Source organism: Oncorhynchus masou, chromosome 30 (genome assembly GCF_036934945.1).
Source record: "Oncorhynchus masou masou isolate Uvic2021 chromosome 30, UVic_Omas_1.1, whole genome shotgun sequence".
NCBI classification, from domain to species: domain Eukaryota; kingdom Metazoa; phylum Chordata; class Actinopteri; order Salmoniformes; family Salmonidae; genus Oncorhynchus; species Oncorhynchus masou.
Window position 1 is genome coordinate 34013332 of NC_088241.1, and position 20191 is coordinate 34033522.

Below are 20191 nucleotides of genomic sequence, written 5' to 3' on the forward strand. Positions count from 1 at the left end.
CCTGTGTGCTGAAGGCTTTCCCAGAATGGCTAGATCGGAACCAAGTTACATACTCCCACCAGTCCCTTGGTTCATGCTCTTTAGACAGATTCACGTTCACTTGATTGTGTCCCCCATGGGCTGTTGTAATATGACTTTCCAATCAGACCCTTGATTTTACCATGCCCTACTAGACATTTAGCCTATATGAATATATATTAATTGAAATGGGGTGTTGTGGAAAAGTCTCATAAGTCTAACAAAAAGGAAATTTACCACCTTAACAAACATGAAAAATGGTGCCTGTAGACCTTCTAAGGGGTGTAAATTTGTTTGTTCTGTGTTATAGCTTTGTAAAACTGTGACACGCCCATGCATTAGAAATTCCACAAGGGAATAAACAGGAAATAGACATACTGGTGTAAAGTGGGAAAGGATGGTTCATGTAAATGACATTCTTTCCACCCATTGTTGAACCCCCCCCCCACCTTCTCACATAGTGCTTATAATAGCAGTCTTTGTTTTGTGTTGATGCACCATATATACGGCCACAGTCTATGCAGCATTGGTTATAAACTGGGTAATGGGGAATATTCAGGCTGTGACCGCAAATGTACCACAGGAGAATATGGCAGCAGCGCACATGCTTGGGGTTCCTAGGAGGGTTGTAATCAATTTATGTTCCTGGGACACTGTGGCACAGCCAGTAGAGAGGAAGGATGATCTGGTTACAGATGGAGAGTGGACTGGCCTTGGACATTTATTTGTGTATCTAGAAACCTTTACCTTGCTGATAGTGAAAGGGAATTTTTGTATTGAATTTCCTACCTTGCTGATAGGGAATCTGAATTTGGTATGGAAAGTCCCTATCAGCAAGGTTAATGCATGAATCTGTGCCAGTGTAATATTCTGTGTATTATAGATGAATTATGCTGGGTGGTTTTAACTGGATCCCTCTTTCAAACTAGGAAGAGGACAGCGAGGAGGAGCCTAAGCTGAAGTATGAGCGACTGGCCAATGGGGTGACTGAGATTCTCCAAAAGGATGCTGCCAGCTGTATGACTGTCCATGATAAGGTACAGGTCCTAACCTACCAGAGCTTTTCAGTCTAAACTACACTAGATTTCAAATGTCATTGTTTACGCACGTTTGATATATTCAATGTCGGTTAACATTCTCTTTCTACAATATGGAGAGGCAGGCCATTTCTTTCTCACCCTCCACTCATCCCTTTCACTCAGGGCGGTACACATCAGCTGCCGCCGGCCATTTTCTTTATCCCTTTCTTATTCCGTTTCTTATAGCTTTTTGCTCCCCTGTTCTCTTTTTGAACGTTTCTGTTTTTCAGCGGGCCATCTCTGAGCTGGATGGCTAATCGTTATGGCACCGAGTGCACTCATGCACGTCTGGGCAGAGGACGAGTCATACCTGGTTATGTCTGCTCACCTGATGTTTTATTAACCACTATTGATTTTCACTTATTTTTTTTCCTTTCTCTCCTCTCTTTGATCCTATAAAAAAAGCAATCCTGCCAGAGTGAGAGACATTGCTGTGCAGATTCCTGTGCAATTCCACATTTTACCCGACTTCCCTTCTTGCCGGTGTTTTTGTGCTTGTGTACCACCTGCCAGCTATGCTACCTGTACTGTGACACGTACCACCTGCCAGCTATGCTACCTGTACTGTGACACAAACCCCCGACCCAGCCAACTCCCACCACCTTTAAAACCACCAACACTCCGCATTGCCTGATGTTGCCTTATATTTTCAGTGCCTGAATCGGAATTTAATTTGAACAATTCCATTCTAATAAATCCTTTTTAAAAGTCACTCCGCCTCGCAAGGTTGACCCCTTTTATTTATTTATTTATTTTGGGGTATTTTATTTGGGGAGATTGCAGGGGCTCTGTCTGACATGCTCAGCTGTGCCTGTAAATATAAGCATTTCATTATAGGCTGCACTGAAGCATGGTGGGCTCACCGCACACACAGGGGAGGAAGGGGAGAGGGATTAGGGGGAGGGGCTCGAGCTGGGCCTGTGTGGAAGAACGCACACTTAATCTAATGCCAAAAAGCCTCCCAGTTTTGATAATTTCTTGTCCCAGAGGACCTACACATACATTCTCTCTCACTCTCTCTCTCACTCTCTCACACTTCAACACACTCACATACTGTACAGAAGCAGGAAACGTGGGAAACCAGTTGCTGCTCTGTAGAAAATAATAGCTTTACGGTGGGCAGGAGAGGCGGTGGTTGGGTTGCTGGCGACGCGAGGAGAAGCCAGATGTACAGCGCATTTTATTATGTTTAAGCGTTTTAATTTGAGAGACAAAATACCATTTCACACTGTCTGCTTTAATAAACAGGTTTTTTTTTTCACACCCTCTGTAATTTCACAGTTTTTGCCCCAGAGCCCACTGATTGCACCCCACTACTCGCCTTCCCCAGCTATGCTAGACACAGTGCCTTTTTAATCCTCTTGCCTCAGCTTTCACCAGTAGTACATGTTTTTGCTAAACATTTTGAATTGTCCTAAAGATTAATCTCAGGTTCATTCCATTTCAGTTCCTTGCACTGGGCACTCACTTTGGGAAGGTTTTCCTTCTGGACATCCAAGGAAATCTGACTCAGAAGTTTGAAATTGTAAGTACTCAATTCCAAGTAATCACCTGCTCTCAGAACGTTCCCAGTCATTCTGTGTCAATGTTGTTGTTGTGGTTGTGGTCTCTCCTCAGAGTCCAGTGAAGATCAACCAGATCAGTCTGGATGAGAGTGGAGAGCATATGGGGATCTGCTCTGAGGACGGCAAGGTGAGATCATCTATCTGCTCCAAACTGGTGGCCGTACAGAACGGGTGACACTCCACTGGGCACAGATGTCAATTCAACGTCTATTCCACGTTAGTTCAACGTAAATTCATGGAAATTACGTGGAAACAACGTTGATTCAATTAGGGAATAGGGTGCCATTTGGAATGTAGCCTAGATCTCCATTAAGTGGCAAGGTATTCTGTGTAATACGTTGAACATCACTTTGCATTTACCATGAAATTATACAATGTGTTGAACTCATTTCATCAATGCCAAAAGCAAAGGACGTTCTTGTTCATATTTAGAATTTAATGGAATTTGTTGCCTGGAGAAAGGGAATTTAGATATACGGAATGTGCCCCAATAATCATAAGTTTTACAAACCACAAGCTTTATCTTCCTTATACCTGTTTACTTTCATAAATCTACAAATGTATAGGGTTTTGAACAAGCACATGTTCATGCTCATGTTCTAAGGGGAAAGACTCTCCCATCCATCTGTCTGCCTGGCTGTCAGTCATCAGGTCTCTATGGATACCCTCTCAGTGCTCTCTACCTTCTTGTTATCGCTCCTCTCCTGATCATTATTACCATGCTTCATGGATCCTGCAGTCCAGATATGCTCTCTGATATCGCCTCCTCGCTCGCACTCCAGCGGCGAGACAAGATCTTGACGCACAGAAAGTGGCGTTGAGAATTAAAATCGACGCCGCTGCAGTTGTCCATCCTCGGCCAATTCAGTTTGCCATTAATCTGTGTCAATCCCTTCAAATAATCCTGAATCATCGATGGGATTGAAAATGGCGAGTGAAAAGGGCGTGCTGTTTCTTTTTGAAACTTTCTTTTTGTTCTTTTTTGACTCCCAGACAGTCAGGCTGTGGTACAGTGTAATTGTTACATAAGGTATTGCTGTAACTACAGTAACTGCGGCTGTGGTAAAGCCAAAGATTAGGATGCTCGTATCAAAGCACCAGAGGGTTCAGAGATTCAACCTGGCCACTAATTGGTGACCCAGTGGAAGGGTAGCAGTGATCCAATCAGTCTTGCTGTCCAGAACTCCCCCTGCATACACAAGAGTGCCTCAGAAACAGCTGCAAACACAGTACAGATGTGTTTTTTTTATACTGACATTCAACACTTTCTCTGTTGCAGGTTCAAGTGTTTGGACTCTACACGAGGGAGGGCTTCCATGAGAACTTTGACTGTCCTGTCAAAGTAAGCTGATGTCAAATGCATGTACTTCTTTTAACTTCATACTTTTCGTTGAGAGTATATGTACGAGGTGGTATACTAATATATTCAGTGCATCTCAAGATAGCCCCCATCATTGCTTCTAAACTTGATGCGTTCTAAATGGATCCACTTGCCATGTTCTCCAGGTGGTGGCGTTACACCCTCGGTTCAGCAGTTCAAACTACAAACAATTTGTCACCGGAGGCAACAAGGTGAGATTGAAAGGTATTTTTTCCCCCAATGTGATTACACTATATAGCCCATCTCAGCTGTGTTAGCAGTGTAGTTGAACAGTTGAGTGTTAGCTAATGTGGATAGAATATTAGCCATTGTTTTTCAAAATGAATTCATTTAGATTTTGTTCTTGTGAGCCTCCTCCTCCCTTGTGCTTGGCTGTGCACACACACTGTAGGCCTTTGCTGGGTGATGTGAAAGGCTCTTACTTTCCCCTGTCTCTTCTGGAGTGCACTCCGGGGAGAACGGCCCATTTTCACAAAGTGCTGCTCGCTCAACAGTGTTTGAAAGGCAATGCTTCACAAGCACACCAAATAGATGTCATTATCAGGAAGGCCCATAGTCTTAGGGTCCTGGACAGGCAGGCACACAGCAGTTTCCTCTCTAATTTGTCTCAGACTCCAGAAAAAAACTTGATATATATTAGGTATTAATGTTCCCTTTTGAGTTACAAAGGCTGCAGTCTGCAGTGTCACTGAGTATAAATTATTAAAATAGACTGAAAATCTGTACAGTACTGTATTTCAATGACCATTGGAGAGATACAAAACAAGATGTATACATATCTACAGCACTGGTGAGAGCGAGCTTCTGGACTCATCCAATCCACCTTTCTTTTCTAAGGAAACGCTCATTGTTAGTGTAACCATTTTCTTTCAATTGGTACTGATTTCTTTCCTCTCCCTGTTCTCAAGACCCTCGATAAAGCGCCCTGTGATGAAAATCAATAAGCCTCAACTGGAGCCACATCCTGTCAAAGGCAATTCAATTCTGTCTCCACAGTTCTGCCAGTGTTATATCCTCTCTTTGGAGAGAACTGTTAACATTTTCAGACTTTTTTTTTGAATTAGAGAGGCCGGGGCTCTCTCTCTCTCATCTCACTCCCCAGAACATAATACCTATGTGGTATTGTACATCCATCTGTATGACACTGAGATGTTTTTAAAGGGCCTGAAAGGCTTTTTATGTATATGGCCTTTGAGGTGACGCCTCCGCCGTCTACATAATGACTGGAAAGAGTGACTACAGCCATCATTGTCTCAAAGCCATTGACGAGAATCAAAGAGATTTAGAGAAATATGGTGAAGGCTTTGTCTGTCAAACCTACTGAAGTAATCAGGAATTGATTTTGCCAGTCTTTTATTATGAAGGTGATCTGTGTTTCAAAGACCACATCTTTAATGCAATCTGTAGTTTTTCCTTCCACTTATTTTGTCACATCATGTCATACACACTGATAGGCTAGTTGAATCATGTGAAGATGGATCATGTCTGCTCACTGACTTGAAGTAAGTTGGAAAACACAGTGTCCGTTTACTTAACGTTTATGATAAAGTTAAACACAATCCTCCTGCTCTGGGTGGCCCACTGACACAGCAGACGACCCTCCTGTCCCTGTGCTCTACTGCCCTCTGGTGGTGGAAATACAGAACCACAAACCACCGCTCCAAGGACACGATTGTTTGTCTGTTTTTGAAACTGGTGCTGATTTGGATATCATTGGTGACACACGTGATTCTGATGTGTGTTTTTATTTTTGATGTTGCCTTCCCAAGCTGCTGCTGTACGAGAAGAACTGGCTGAACCGCTGGAAGACGTCCACTCTGCACGAGGGGGAGGGCACCATCACTAACGTCCAATGGAGGGCCAATCTCATCGCCTGGGCCAACAATATGGTAAGTAAGGAGAACCGTCAAAGCTGCAGATACGTGGCAACAAGAAACACGGCGATTAGTTGGTGGTTTTAATTTATATTTAAATATTTAATCATTATGATGATTTACTTTATTGTATATGTTAGGATTTTTATTGCATCATATAGCATGTCAACTTACATAGATTAGTGCATTGGACGTACACATAGTGAACATGTTCTGTTTGTCTTGGTCTCTCCCAGGGGGTGAAGATTTATGACATCAGCACCAAACAGCGAATCACCAACGTCCTGCGGGATAACGTCAGCCTGCGGCCTGATATGTACCCCTGCAGTCTGTGCTGGAAAGACAACTCCACCCTTATCATCGGTTGGGGCTCCTCTATTAAGATCTGTGTTGTGAAGGAGAGGGGCCACACAGAGTTGAGAGACCTTCCTAGCCGTTATGTGGAAATTGGTGAGAACATGTATTGTTAGATAACAAAAATGTTTTGTGGAACTTTTAATGTAATATAATGTGGGGGTAAGCACATTAGTTTGGAATTGTAGTAATGTGGGTTTCTTCTCTCTTGTAGTGTCTGCGTTTGAAACGGAGTTCTTCATCAGTGGCCTGGCGCCTCTAGCAGACCAGCTGGTCACCCTGTACTTTGTGAAGGAGAACTCTGATCACATGGTAATGTTTGGTTAGAAACAGTAGATATGTTGCATGATGGAATGGCTTAAGCGGTCACAGCCATGGTATTTAAATGTTGATATTGTCTGTATGTGTGTGTTTACGTCTGTCTGTGCGCGCTCGCTGGTTTGTGTGTGCGTTTGTCTAAAGTAAAAGTATTCACACCCATTTGACCTTTTCCACATTTGTTTGTGTTACAGCCTGAATGTAAAATGGATTCAAATGTGAGATTTTGTCACTGTTCTACACACAATACCGCATAATGTCAAAGTGAAAACATTTTGTTTGTTTTAATGAAAAGCTGAAATGTCTTCAGTCAAGTATTCATCCCCATTGTTATGGCTGCTCTAAGTAAGTTCAGGAGTAAATATCACATAATAAGTTGCATGGACACATTCTGTATTCCATAAAAGTGCTTAACGTGACGTTTGAATGACTACCCCCACCTCTGTATCCCACACATACAATTATCTGTATCTATAAGGTCCTTCAATTGAGTAGAGAATTTCAAGCACCGATTCAGCCACAAAGACCAGAGAGGTTTTCCAATGCCTTGCAAAGAAGGGCACTGATTGGTAGATGTCAAATAAAATATAAAAAAATAAAGCAGACAGTGAATGTCCCTTTGAGCATGGTTAAGTTATAAATATACTTTGGATGGTCTATCAATACATGCATCCTTCCTAACTCAGTTACCAGAGAGGAAGGAAACCGCTCAGGGATTTCACCATGAGGCCAATGATGATTTTAAAACCGTTACAGAGTTTAATGATTGTGATATGAGAATTGAGGATGGATCAACAACATGGTAGTTATTCCACAATATTAACTTAAATGACAGAGTGAAAATAAAATATGCATCTTGTTTGCAACACTTAAGTAATACTGCAAAAAAAAATGGCAAAGAAATGTACTTTTTGTCTTTAATACAAAGGGTTATGTTTGTGGCATATTGTCAAGCACGGTGGTGGCTGCATAATATTACGGGTATGCTTATCATCTGCAAGGAGAAGGGAGATGTTTAGGATAAAAATAAATGGAAAAGGGCTAAGCACAGGCAAAATCCTAGAGGAAAAACCTGGTTCTGAATGCTGGAAGACAAATCCACCTTTCAGCAAGACAAAACGTTAAACACAAGGCCAAATCTAAACTGAAGTTGCTTACCAAGACGCAATTGAATGCTCCTGAGCTACAGTTTTGACTTAAGTCGGCTTGACTTGAAAATGGCTGTCTAGCTATTATCAACAACCAACTTGACAGTGCTTGAAGAATAAAAATTTATAAAGAATGGAAAATATTGTACAATCCAGGTGTGCAAATCTATTAGACTTGCCCCTAAAAACTCACATCTGTAATCGCAGTGATTGCCAAAGGCGTTTCTAATATTGACTCGGGGATGAATGCTCTTCTAATCAGGATATACTAGTGTTTTTTTTTCATAAATAACGTTTTTTTAATGTTATTTATGAGTAGATCGTTAACAAAAAATGACAAATCCATTTCAATCCCACTTTGTAATAAAAAAATAAAGTTTGGTGTGAATACTTTCTCAAGGCACTTTATATACCATTTGTGTGTGTGTGAGATCAGGAGGAGGAGTTCCGAGCGCGGCCTTGTCTGGACATCATCCAGCCTCTTCCAGAGGGCTATGAGGAAATCTCATCAGATGCCCTGACCGTCCGCAACTTCCAGGAGAACGAGTGTCGAGACTACCGACTGGGTGAGCCAATCAGATAAGCCCCGGCAAACACTACTCAGTGACACTGTATTTACAGATTTATTCTAGCTACTATAAACTACTGTGCAGGATATATCATGTACTAAAGATCATTCCAGCATTCTCATGTGTCAACAGAACATTCCGAGGGAGAATCCCTCTACTACATCATCAGCCCTAAAGACATTGTGGTGGCCAAAGAGAGAGACCAAGATGACCACATTGACTGGCTGCTGGACAAGAAGAAGTATGAGGTTGGTGTTATAATCATCCAATCAAGCAGACTTCATGTGGGAACTTCGTATTTTGCTGCGATATATCATCTGTGTTCAGTACTAATGCATTATAACTGTCGGCTGTTACCGTGTTACCAAAACGTATTTTCTCTCTCACAGGAAGCTCTGATGGCTGCCGAGATCAGCTTCAAGAACATTAAACGCCATGAAGTCCAGGTACTGTATAGGCATTGGACATGTCAAGTGCTATTCCTTCCCAGAATAGTGCAATTCCTTGCTATTCATGTGTGATTCCTACTCCTATTTTACCTACATGTATGTATTTGACCAAATCCCAACCCACTTCAGTGAAGTAACAGTATGAATATTACCTTTCACACCCGACCATACCTACTGCTAACCCTAAACTGCAGAGGACACATCGCCTGTGCGCCTGTCCCCTCATACAGATTCTCTCATGTCTCACACACACTAGCTACAAACCATCTTCTCCTTTCTCACTGTGCTGCAGTGAAAGAAGCCTCATTGGCTCTCTTTTTTTCTTACTAAAATAATCGGGTTACATTTTAAAATGTCTTTCCTGGCCCAAGGATTATGAACAGTTTATTGCTCTTTCTGGAATGTCGTTGTTCCTTGGATGGAAGGCTAGACCTCTTTAAAAAAAAAATATATATATATTTTTTTCAAACCATGAACTTACTTACAAGCATTTTATGGGTTTAAAAAAAACAACTTTGGGAGCCAGTCAATGCAGTACCTTTTACTGTGTTTCACCCACTTACTTACTTACAAGCATTTTATGGGTTTAAAAAAAACAACTTTGGGAGCCAGTCAATGCAGTACCTTTTACTGTGTTTCACCCACTTACTTAATGGGTTGAACCCTAGTAGCATCTGACCTGAGTATTCAACCTGTAGTACTTAAATACTATTTGCGTTTACCATAGTGAGCTCATAGTATTGGGGTAGAGACAAACATTTATTTGGGGGGGGGGGGTGCTCTGTATCTCAGCACTTTATATTTGAAATGATACAAGGATTGAGGTTAAAGTGCAGACTGTCAGCTTTAATTTGAGTGTTTTTTTTATCCATATGGGTGAGCTGTTTTGAAATTAGTACACTTTTTGTGCATAGTCCCCCCCAGTTTAGGGGACCGAAAGTGTTGGGACAAATTCACATAAGCATATTAAAATACAAAAAGTAGAGTTTTTAGTCCTGTATTCATAGTACACAATGACTAAATCAAGCGTTTCACTAGAAAAATGTGTTGGATGCATTTGCTGCTTATTAAGGTTGTGTTTCAGATTTTTTTTGTGCCCACTTGAAATCAAATTTGATTTGTCACATGCGCTGAATACAACAGGTGTAGACCTTACAGTGAAATGCTTATTTACAAGCCCTTAACCAACAATGCAGTTTAAGAAAATACCACAATAAAAGTAAGAGATAAGAAAAACAAATAACTAAAGAGCAGCAGTAAATAATAATAGCGGGGCAATATACAGGGGGTACCGGTACAGAGTCAATGTGCCGGGGCACTGGTGTTGAGGTAATTTGGGTAATTATGTACTTGCAGGTAGGGTTATTAAAGTGGCAATGCATAGATAATAACAGCGAGTAGTGGGGGAGGGGGAGCAAATAGTCTGGGTAGCTGTTTGGTTAGCTGTTCGGGAGTCTTATGGCTTGGGGTTAGAAGCTGTTTAGAAGCCTCTTGGACCTAGACTTGGCGCTCCGGTACCGTTTGCCGTGCGGTAGCAGAGAGAACAGTCTATGACTAGGGTGGCTGAAGTCTTTGACAATTTTTTTAGGGCCTTCCTCTGACACCGCCTGGAATAGAGGTCCTGGATGGCAGGAAGCTTGATCTTGGTGATGTACTGGGTCGTATGCACTACCCTCTGTAGTGCCTTGCGGTCGGAGGTCGAGCAGTTGCCATACCGGGCAGTGATGCAACCCGTCAGGATGCTCTTGATGGTGCAGCTGTAAAACGTTTTGAGGATCTGAGGACCCATGCCAAATCTTTTCAGTCTCCTGAGAGGGAATAGGTTTTGTCGTGCCCTCTTCATGACTGTCTTGGTGTGCTTGCACCATGTTAGTTTGTTGGTGATGTGGATGCCAAGGAACTTGAAGCTCTCAACCTGCTCCACTACAGCCCTGTCGATGAGAATGGGGGCGTGATCGGTCCTCTTATTCCTGTAGTCCACAATCCATCTCCTTAGTCTCGATCACGTTGAGGGATAGGTTGTTGTCCTTGCACCACACGGTCAGATCTCTGACCTCCTCCCTATAGGCCGTCTCATCGTTGTCAGTGATCAGGCCTACCACTGTCATCAGCAAACTTAATGTTGGTGTTGTTACATACCCTTAACACATGGAGGCGGCCCATCAGGAAATCTAGGATCCAGTTGTAGAGAGAGGTGCTTAGTTCCAGGGTCCTTAGCTTAGTGATGAGCTTTGAGGGCACTATGGTGTTGAACGCTGAGCTGTAGTCAATGAATAGCATTCTCACATAGATGTTCCTTTTGTCCAGGTGGGAAAGGGCAGTGTGGAGTGCAATAAAGAATACATCATCTGTGGATCTGTTAGTGCGGTAAGCAAATTTGAGTGGGTCTAATTGGAGTGGGTCTGGGATAATGGTGTTGTGAGCCATGACCAGCCTTTCAAAGCATTTCATGGCTACAGAAGTGAGTGCTACAGGTCGGTAGTAATTTAGGCAGGTTTCCTTAGTGTTCTTGGGCACAGGGACTATGGTGGTCTGCTTGAAACATGTTGGTATTACAGACTCAGACAAGGAGAGGTTGAAAATGTCAGTGAAGACACTTGCCAGTTGGTCAGTGCATGCTTGGAGTACACATCCTGGTAATCCATCTGGCCCAGCGGCCTTGTGAATGTTGACCTGTTTAAAGGTCTTAATCACATCTTCTGTGGAGAGCGTGATCACACAGTCATCCGGAACAGCTAATGCGCTCATGGATGTTTCAGTGTTACTTACCTCGAAGCGAGCATAGAAGTTATTTTGTTCGTCAGGAAATCTAGGATCCATGTCACTGGGCAGCTCTTGCCTGTGCATCCCTTTGTAGTCTGTGATAGTTTGCAAGCCCTGCCACATCCGACGAGCGTCGGAGCCGGTGTAGTACGATTCGATCTTAGTCCTGTATTGACGCTTTGTTTGTTTGCTGGTTCGTCGAAGGGCATAGCGGGATTTCTTAGAAGCTTTTGGGTTAGAGTCCCTCTCCTTGAAAGTGGCAGCTCTACCCTTTAGCTAAGTGCGAATGTTGCCTGTAATCCATGGCTTCTGGTTGGGGTATGTACGTACAGTCACTGTGGGGACGACGTCCTCGATGCACTTATTGATAAAGCCAGTGACTGATGTGGTGTACTCCTCAATGCCATCGGAAGAATCCCAGAAACATATTCCAGTCTGTGATAGCAAAACAGTCCTGTAGTTTAGCATCTGCTTCATCTGACCACTTTTTTTATAGACCGTGTCACTGGTGCTTCCTGCTTTTAATTTTAGCTTGTAAGCAGGAATCTGGAGGATAGAGTTATGGTCAGATTTGAGAAATGGAGGGCGAGGTAAATAATGTACTGTGTCATTTTGGAGTCACTTTTATTGTAAAATAAGAATAGAATACAGTATGTTTCTCAACACTTCTGCATTAATGTGGATGCTGCCATGACTACAGATAATCCGAAATGAATCGTGAATAATGATGAGTGAGAAAGTTAGATGCACAAATATAGTTTCTCCCAAAAATGCTCACCTCCCCAGTTCTTGTAATGTTGAGCGGTGAGCATGTCTTGGGGGTTTTGATGTTTGATGCACAAACTTTCTCACTCATCATTATTCACGATTCAGTCAGGATTATCCATAAGCATGGTAGCATCCACCAAATACGGAACTTTTTACTACTTTAATACACATACAAGTGAATTTGTCCCCTAAATGGGGGGGGGGGGCTTTATGTACAAAAAGTGCTGTAATTTCTAAACGATTCACCTGATATGGATTAAAGCTGACTGTCTGCACTTTAACCTCAGTCATTATCATTTCAAATCCAAACTGCTGGGGGGAAAAAATTGTCACTTTCCCAATACTTTTGTAGTCCACTGCATGTCTTCAAGCCTTGACACTTTGCGATCCCTTAGTTGTCTAATTTTCTAACGAAGATCTAAGACCTCTACTTTCTTCACTTTAAGTTAGATGGGGCTGTGGTTTTACAGGATTTCTTGACCTTAATAATAACTTACAGATCTGTTGAGGTCAAGGAAAAGAATGAAGTGGATTTTTGGAAACAACATTTGATGAAATTACAGAGGATACAGTCCATTACTCATGTTGTGTTCCCTCATAGAGTGTCTTTTCTTTTGTAATCAGAAAATTGGGATGGCCTACATCAATCACCTGGTGGAGAAAGGTGACTATGACACCGCTGCCAGGTACTTCAGCCTTTTAGTTATTTCAGTTGAGTGTTTCTTCTGCAAAATACCAGTGTAAGGAGTAGATGTGGTGATTATTTTCTCTCGCTCTCTCTCTTGTGTTCTCTCTCTTGTGTTCTCTCTCTCTCTCGTGTTCTTGTAAGTCCAGGAAGTGTCAGAAGGTGCTGGGGAAAAACATGGAACTCTGGGAGAATGAGGTGTACAGGTTTAAAACCATTGGGCAGTTGAAGGTGAGTCAGGCCACATTGTGATCTTGCAACTTGTGGGAAATTATGGCATTAGAGACTTTGAGCAAGTTTTGGAATGAACAATACTCTCAGTATTGCCCTCTGTATTAACTGTTGTAATTAGTTTTCTTTCCCTCAAGTAACTCCCTCCCATCTCTCTCCTTTTGTTTTTCCACCTCTCCTCCTGTCTCTGCATCTTCAGGCCATCAGTCAGTACTTGCCTAGAGGGGACCTGCGTCTCAGACCTGCCATCTATGAGATGATCTTACACGAGTTTCTAAAGTCAGACTATGAGGTATGTCTGTCTGTTCCTGATGGTCTGGTAGTCTTCTTACTGCCTTACGTTATAACTCGTATTATAACAAGTACTCAAGAATAACCAAATTTAATAGCATTAACCAAGCCTCTCTCTGCAACCTCTTTCTCCAAGGGCTTTGCCACCTTGATCCGTGAGTGGCCAGGAGAGCTCTACAATAACATGACCATTGTTCAGGCAGTCACTGACCACCTCAAGAAGGACCCCATGAACAGCACCCTGCTCACCACACTGGCTGAACTGTGAGTGACTCTATGCTGGTTTGAGCATTTTGATTGACTTCATTACCTCTCTATTGCTGCAATGCTTATTTTCCTCATTTATTTATTTAGTTATATATATGTATGTATGTGTGTGTGTGTGTGTGTGTGTGTGTGTGTAAATAATCTCTCTTCTGTCCATGCAGGTATACATATGACCAGCGGTATGACCGAGCCCTGGAGATCTACCTGAGACTGAGGCATAAAGATGTTTACCAGCTGATCCACAAACACGACCTCTTCTCCTCCATAGAAGACAAGATTGTGCTCCTCATGGACTTTGATAAAGAGGTGATTCACCAGCACATGCACAATTGTTTTACTAAGTAGACTCCTTACTGTATCATAGGACCTTGCTACTGTTTAAGGCTGTGTTATGCGTATAATTGTCCTTACTTGAATAGTAATATCAACTTGTCTTTTTTGAAAGTCCGTTTTTGAGTGCTTTAAACTGTGCAAAAGTCATGGAAACCCTCCGTCTTGAGTCCTTGTGCCTCATACACACAGCTCTTATTGCATTTGGATTGTCTGGCCACAAAGGTCATAAGTCACTTTGTGTGTCTCTTTGTCTGAAGAATGGCCTTTTCATTTGTGTTGTCAGAAAGCTGTCGACATGCTCCTGGATAACGAAGACAAAATATTGGTATGTGTACTTGGGTTCCCTCAATCTTTCTTGGGGAGTTTGAAATGAAAGCACATGCTGTTCGCTAATGATGTTTCTGTCTTCAATGTTATACAGATTGACAGAGTGGTGGTGGAACTCAGGGACAGGCCTGAGCTGCTACACATTGTGAGTCACACTACAAGTTCTTTAGTGATTATACGTTTTTAATTTCCTATGATTATCTTGATTTGAAAATTGTGTTTAACATGGCATTTCACCTCCTCAGTATCTCCACAAACTATTCAAGAGGGACCACCACAAGGGTCAGCGGTACCATGAGAGACAAATTGGCCTGTATGCTGAATACGATCGGCCCAACCTACTGCCATTCCTGAGAGACAGCATCCACTGCCCACTAGAAAAGGTACTGAGACACTTTCAAAACTGTGTGCTCAAATACAAATATTTGTATTTATTTATTTCACCTTTATTTAACCAGGTAGGCCAGTTGAGAACAAGTTCTCATTTACAACTGCGACCTGGCCAAGATAAAGCAAAGCAGTGCGACACAAACCACAACAATGGAATGAAGTACATTTCTTCGAATTTAGATCTATATTTTCTTATCATGTATGTCAGATTACTACAATAGAAGAAGAATTAATCATCTTACTTCTGAAACTCAAGTGTGTTGCAACTGCCTTCCCTATCTTTTTTAGGCTCTGGAAATTTGTCAGGAGAGAAACTTTGTGGAGGAAACTGTCTTCCTGCTCAGTAAGTGTCCCCTTACAGTTTCTGTGACATTAACGTTACTGAATAAACCATTATAACTGGTGAGAAATGCTCATAAGTTCTTTATAAATGGATAGAAATGCTTTTAGATCGAGGGACAAGCTTGAACTATACCTCCATCCAGTCAGGTATCTAATTGCATTTGGTCTGAGGAAACTGACCCACTGTAACTTGTCCTTCATAGGCAGAATGGGGAACTGTAGACGGGCTCTTCAGATGATCATGGAGGAACTGGAGGATGTGGACAAGGCCATAGAGTTCGCCAAGGAGCAGGATGACGCTGAGCTGTGGGAGGATCTCATCTCGTATTCCATCGATAAGCCACGTAAGTCACGTGAATACAGAAGCACTTTCAAATGATCAGGCCTACTGCATAGTGTTTCCACAGGTGTCATTTTAAGTTTGTCTTTTTCCTCTCTCAAGCCTTCATTACTGGTCTCCTCAATAACATTGGGACACATGTGGATCCCATTTTACTCATCCACCGCATAAAGGAGGGCATGGAGATTCCTAACCTCAGAGACTCACTGGTCAAGATCCTCCAAGACTACAACCTGCAGGTAGCCTAGCGGTTAGAGCGTTAGGCCAGTATCCGAAAGGTCACTAGTTCGAATCCCTGACCCGACATGGTGAAAAATATGTGCCCTTGAGCAATGTACTTACCCCTAATTACTCCAGGGTCGCCGTTGATAATGGATGACTCTGTCCGTGACCCCACTCTCAGAGGGTGTCTCGAGGATAGTGGCATATGCAAAAAAACACATTTCCAATGAAATATGATAAATATATCATTATCATATGTCAAAACATCAGCCATCACATAGTGTACCTAGAATATCACTGTAACAACACCCTTGCCTCTTAAACGGTTTTGTTTCACTGTCTCTCAGATCTTGCTCCGGGAGGGTTGTAAGAAGATCTTGGTGGCTGACTCGCTGTCACTGCTCCAGAAGATGCATAGGACTCAGATGAGAGGGGTCAGGGTGGATGGTGGGTAGTTGTTTTTGTGTGTGGATGTGCAAACTGTTGGAACATAATGACTTCGTTAAGCATTAGTTTTGTTGTGTTTTATTGTTTGTGTTTGAATTGTTGATTTCTTTTTCAGAAGAGAACATCTGTGAATCCTGTCACGCTTCAATATTACCATCAGGTGGGCTTACCTTATTAAGCATTAGACAGTATAATGTTGCATATTCATATATAGTGTCTACACTTTAGTATTATAATTGGGATGCTTCTTACCATCATTGCATTTGAAGCTATTCAAAACACCTGCGTTCATGTTTTGCTCCTTTGGCGTAGATATGGCCCAGAACTTCAGTGTGGTGGTCTTCCACTGCAGACACATGTTCCACAAGGAGTGTTTACCTTCTCCTGGAACGGTAAGTATCTACCCAATCTCCTTTCATCCCCCTCTCTTCCTCACTTCATATAGAGTATGGACTTTCAGATGAGAGCAGCAGATTTCCTGCCTAATATGGCTTTTGCCTTTTCTCTTCTTTCAGATTCCCGGGGTCCAGTTTTGCAACATCTGCAGTGCGAAGCGGAGAGGGCCAGGAAGTGGAATACTGGAGATGAAGAAGTAACAGGAAATGCTCGCCTTCCCATGCCATCACTTCCTCTTTCCACAATTGGAGTGAATGGTAATCTCTGGGTTGATAGATTTTAGCTTATTCCTCTGTCACAGTGTGCTCTGTTGTATCAAATGCATAATATGTTGTAATGTTAAAGGTAGACTCCGCGATATGACATGGAGGCAGAAAGTAAACAGCATAGTGGGTCAATTTCCGCAACAACTAAGAGCATTGAAGTACGAGGCTCAACTTCTCTCATGTTTTGGCTCCCTGGCTACAAGGCTGTAACCGTGTGACGCGAACCCGTGCACATGCGCAGAAACTGTGTGAACGTGTGAGAGCGGCAGTCTTGCATCTCACTCATCCCAATATTTGTGGTGCTGCCTGTGGCCACGTCATTTCGTTGAGTCTACCTTTAACTGTTACTAAAATAAAAGAAGAAATGCTGCTCTATTTCCTCTTATTTCACTTCTTGCAATTTGCTTTGAACCTCAATGATCAATGAATTTAGGATTCCAAATAAAAGGATTTTGAAATCTCAATGTGTGTTAAAAGTGATCTCTAATTTCCACTGTAGCTCATTAATTAATATACTGTATTTAGTAATGGACCTACAAATTCTCTACAAGAAAGACATTACTTTTGGTCTTCAGTGACATTACATTTCTTGGAAGGTATCACTTGTTCTATTGAGGACTACACTCTGCTTAGATAACACGGCCCTGTCTACAGCATCTCCAAACAATATTTTAGTTGGATATCCTTTTCTTGTAGATCTGTCCAATGACGTTGTCAAATCAGTAGCCCTTACCCATGCAAAATGCTATATCTCTTAGATTTGATCAGTCGTGCTCTGAAAACTGACAAAGAAAAACAAAGACGAAGCAGCTGTTTTACAAGTGGGATGCATTGTTGAGCGCTAAATCCTGAGGCGTTCGTGCTGATTGTGCGGAGATTGTGACAGCCGGTTAAATGGCGTCCCTTGAGAGGGCAAGAACCAGATTTATGTCAGAAGTGCAGTATTCTCATAAAGAGACATATACTTGTAATATGGATGGAAAGAGGTTGAAGAGAGAGAGGATGAGGGTGAGCTTGAGTTGGCTAATAATGGCAAAACAAGGGAGACGATTTGTTAAAGAAGAATGGTAGAAAGTGTAAGCAGAGCGAGCTATACGCCGTATTGAAGACCGGAGGAGACATGGAAGTGAATGAGGGCGAAATATCGGAGGTGGTAGGTGTGAAGTTTTTGGAATCCGAGGCTCAGGATAAAGATTGGTCTGTGACAGTAGCAGTGACGTTGTTTTTTCTCTCAAGGAAAGGGTGCCATTGAGAGGAGTGATTTACTGGAGTATGGGTAAATGTGAAAGTTAACCAACTGAAGGGGAAGATTCCAGGTGTTTGATGCTCGTCGTTTGGTGCGACGCAGACAGGGTGGCGTGAATGGTGAAATAGTCGTTGTCTGTCCTTTTGAGTTTTGATGTTGAGTCTTTGTCCGACTAAGGGATGCTAGGATATATAAGTTATCCCGTACAAGCATTTGTGCCGAATACGTTATGTTACAAGTGTCACGCATATGGGCAGGAGGGAGGTTCCTAGGTGTGAAAAGTGTGCAGAAGGGCATGAGACAAAGTAGTATGTGTTAATTGTAGGCATGCCTATGGGGCTGGGGAGCCGGAAATGTCCGGTGGGAGAGGGGCAGGTTGAGGTTTCCAGGGTTACAGTAGTGCAGAAGTTGTCTTATGCTGAGGCAGTGAAGAAAGTAGAGGAAGGTGGGTCAAGGGGGTGGGATCTGGAGTGGAGTGGTGTGAGTAGTAGAGTTATACCAGTACAGAGGGATAAGCAAACAAGTGATCTGTTTCAGTAAGATTGGATTTTTTTTTGCATTTATAGCAATAGTTATCAAAAGTACTGCAGGGATGGAATGTAAAGTCACAGAAAATTGAGGTTGTGGTGATAGCTGCGGAGGGGTATTTTTTTTTACTTGGCAAGTCAGTTAAGAACAAGTTCTTATTTTCAATGACGGCCCAAGAACAGTAGGTTAACTGCCTGTGCAGGGGCAGAACGACAGATTTGTACCTTGTCAGGTAGGGGATTCGAACTTGGAACCTTTCAGTTACTAGTCCAACACTCTAACGACTAGGCTAACCTGCTACCCCTATACTATACTTGATGTCAGAAGAGTTACAGGGTGTGTTAAGTGGTGGTGTCCCGTTATTGGCCTGAGGACAGACTAAATAGTGGAGTATGGTGGTGGGTTTTTTGTGAGTGTTGGGTTAGGGCAGGGGTGTCAAAGTCAAATGGACGGAGGGCCAAATAAAAAATTTAGCTACAAGCCGAGGGCCGGACTGTTCGAATGTTCATTGAAAATTTTTTAAATGACGCATATAGTCTAGTGAACCTAATTGAACCTACTGAAAACCTAACAAATATATTCCAATATGATCAGATAAATAAAGCAATATTTTCTTATGTCTCTGTCAGTAATCTTTAATTTTCAACAGACACAAAAGACAAATTTCCTTTATATAAAAATCCCCATAACATGAACATTAAATGAAAGAAACCGGTATTCAAGGCACCATCAGTAGCCTATATTTTCTATTTTAGCAAAAGTGGGCTAAATTTACTTCAAAGAAAAAAACAATAATAGCAATTTTCTATCATCCACTCAACTGAAATATTTTTAAAATATAATTGGATTGAAATACAATAAAATAAAGTGCAAAAATCTATTAATCAAAAACAACACTTTGTTTAAGGAGAAGTAACATGCCTCGTTTTAATTCCTCTGCCTTTTGTAGCCTTTGTTCCATGTCCATATTCTTGTTTTTGTCCGCGTGTTTCGTTTCATAATGTCGTCTCAGATTATACTCTTTCAGTACCGCCACACTTTCTCCACACAGAAGACACACAGGTTTTCCAGCTACCTCCGTGAACATATACTCCGACTCCCACCTTGTTTGAAACCCCCGGTTCTCAGTGTCCACCTTCCGTTTTGCCATTTTTGATGGGTATCTGAAAGTTAATTTTACTGTGATGCTGACGACTGCTGTGCCAATAAATATTGAAATGAAGCAGCCTACTGCTCGGTGCGTCACCGTTGCATTGTGGGAAATGTAGTATTGGTGCGTGTAAAAGATCTGCGGGCTGCCGGCTTGCTGCGGTCTGCGGGCCGGTTCTAATAATAAATCAAGATCATCCCAGGGGCCGTAAAAAACCTTCTCGCGGGCCGGATGTGGCCCGCGGGCCTTGACTCTGACATATGTGGGTTAGAGTATTTGTTAAAGGGTAAAAAAAATAACAACCCTAAAGCAAAGCGTACTCCAGTCCAGTAGGTGGCGGTGATGCAACATTTATTGGATGCCAACCGCCGTTAAACCAAATCGAAGAACAACTATCGTTTATTATCGCATCAGTACAAACTTTAAGTGTATGCATCATATGTG

The 20191-nt window shown here is 42.2% G+C and overlaps 1 protein-coding gene across 3 annotated transcripts in view; it reads left to right on the forward strand.

The window, feature by feature from the left end:
• Positions 1-17287, forward strand: part of LOC135522562 (vacuolar protein sorting-associated protein 41 homolog) — a 32758-nt gene extending 15471 nt beyond the window's left edge. For 2 of the 3 annotated variants that reach the window (XM_064948941.1, XM_064948943.1), the window contains exons 3-28: positions 948-1055; positions 2545-2622; positions 2715-2789; positions 3942-4004; positions 4169-4234; positions 5813-5932; positions 6154-6367; positions 6486-6583; positions 8174-8303; positions 8439-8554; positions 8696-8752; positions 12911-12972; positions 13121-13202; positions 13402-13494; positions 13630-13757; positions 13922-14066; positions 14377-14418; positions 14515-14565; positions 14666-14803; positions 15099-15153; positions 15356-15496; positions 15595-15731; positions 16062-16161; positions 16277-16321; positions 16474-16553; positions 16677-17287. In XM_064948941.1, coding sequence (XP_064805013.1) covers positions 948-1055; positions 2545-2622; positions 2715-2789; positions 3942-4004; positions 4169-4234; positions 5813-5932; positions 6154-6367; positions 6486-6583; positions 8174-8303; positions 8439-8554; positions 8696-8752; positions 12911-12972; positions 13121-13202; positions 13402-13494; positions 13630-13757; positions 13922-14066; positions 14377-14418; positions 14515-14565; positions 14666-14803; positions 15099-15153; positions 15356-15496; positions 15595-15731; positions 16062-16161; positions 16277-16321; positions 16474-16553; positions 16677-16757 — 2505 coding nt within the window. In that variant the 3' untranslated portion in view covers positions 16758-17287. Of the gene's footprint in view, positions 1-947; positions 1056-2544; positions 2623-2714; positions 2790-3941; positions 4022-4168; positions 4235-5812; positions 5933-6153; positions 6368-6485; positions 6584-8173; positions 8304-8438; positions 8555-8695; positions 8753-12910; positions 12973-13120; positions 13203-13401; positions 13495-13629; positions 13758-13921; positions 14067-14376; positions 14419-14514; positions 14566-14665; positions 14804-15098; positions 15154-15355; positions 15497-15594; positions 15732-16061; positions 16162-16276; positions 16322-16473; positions 16554-16676 lie in introns of those variants that run through there. The other variant, XM_064948942.1, reaches the window with a different exon arrangement.
• Positions 17288-20191: the final 2904 nt, after the last annotated feature.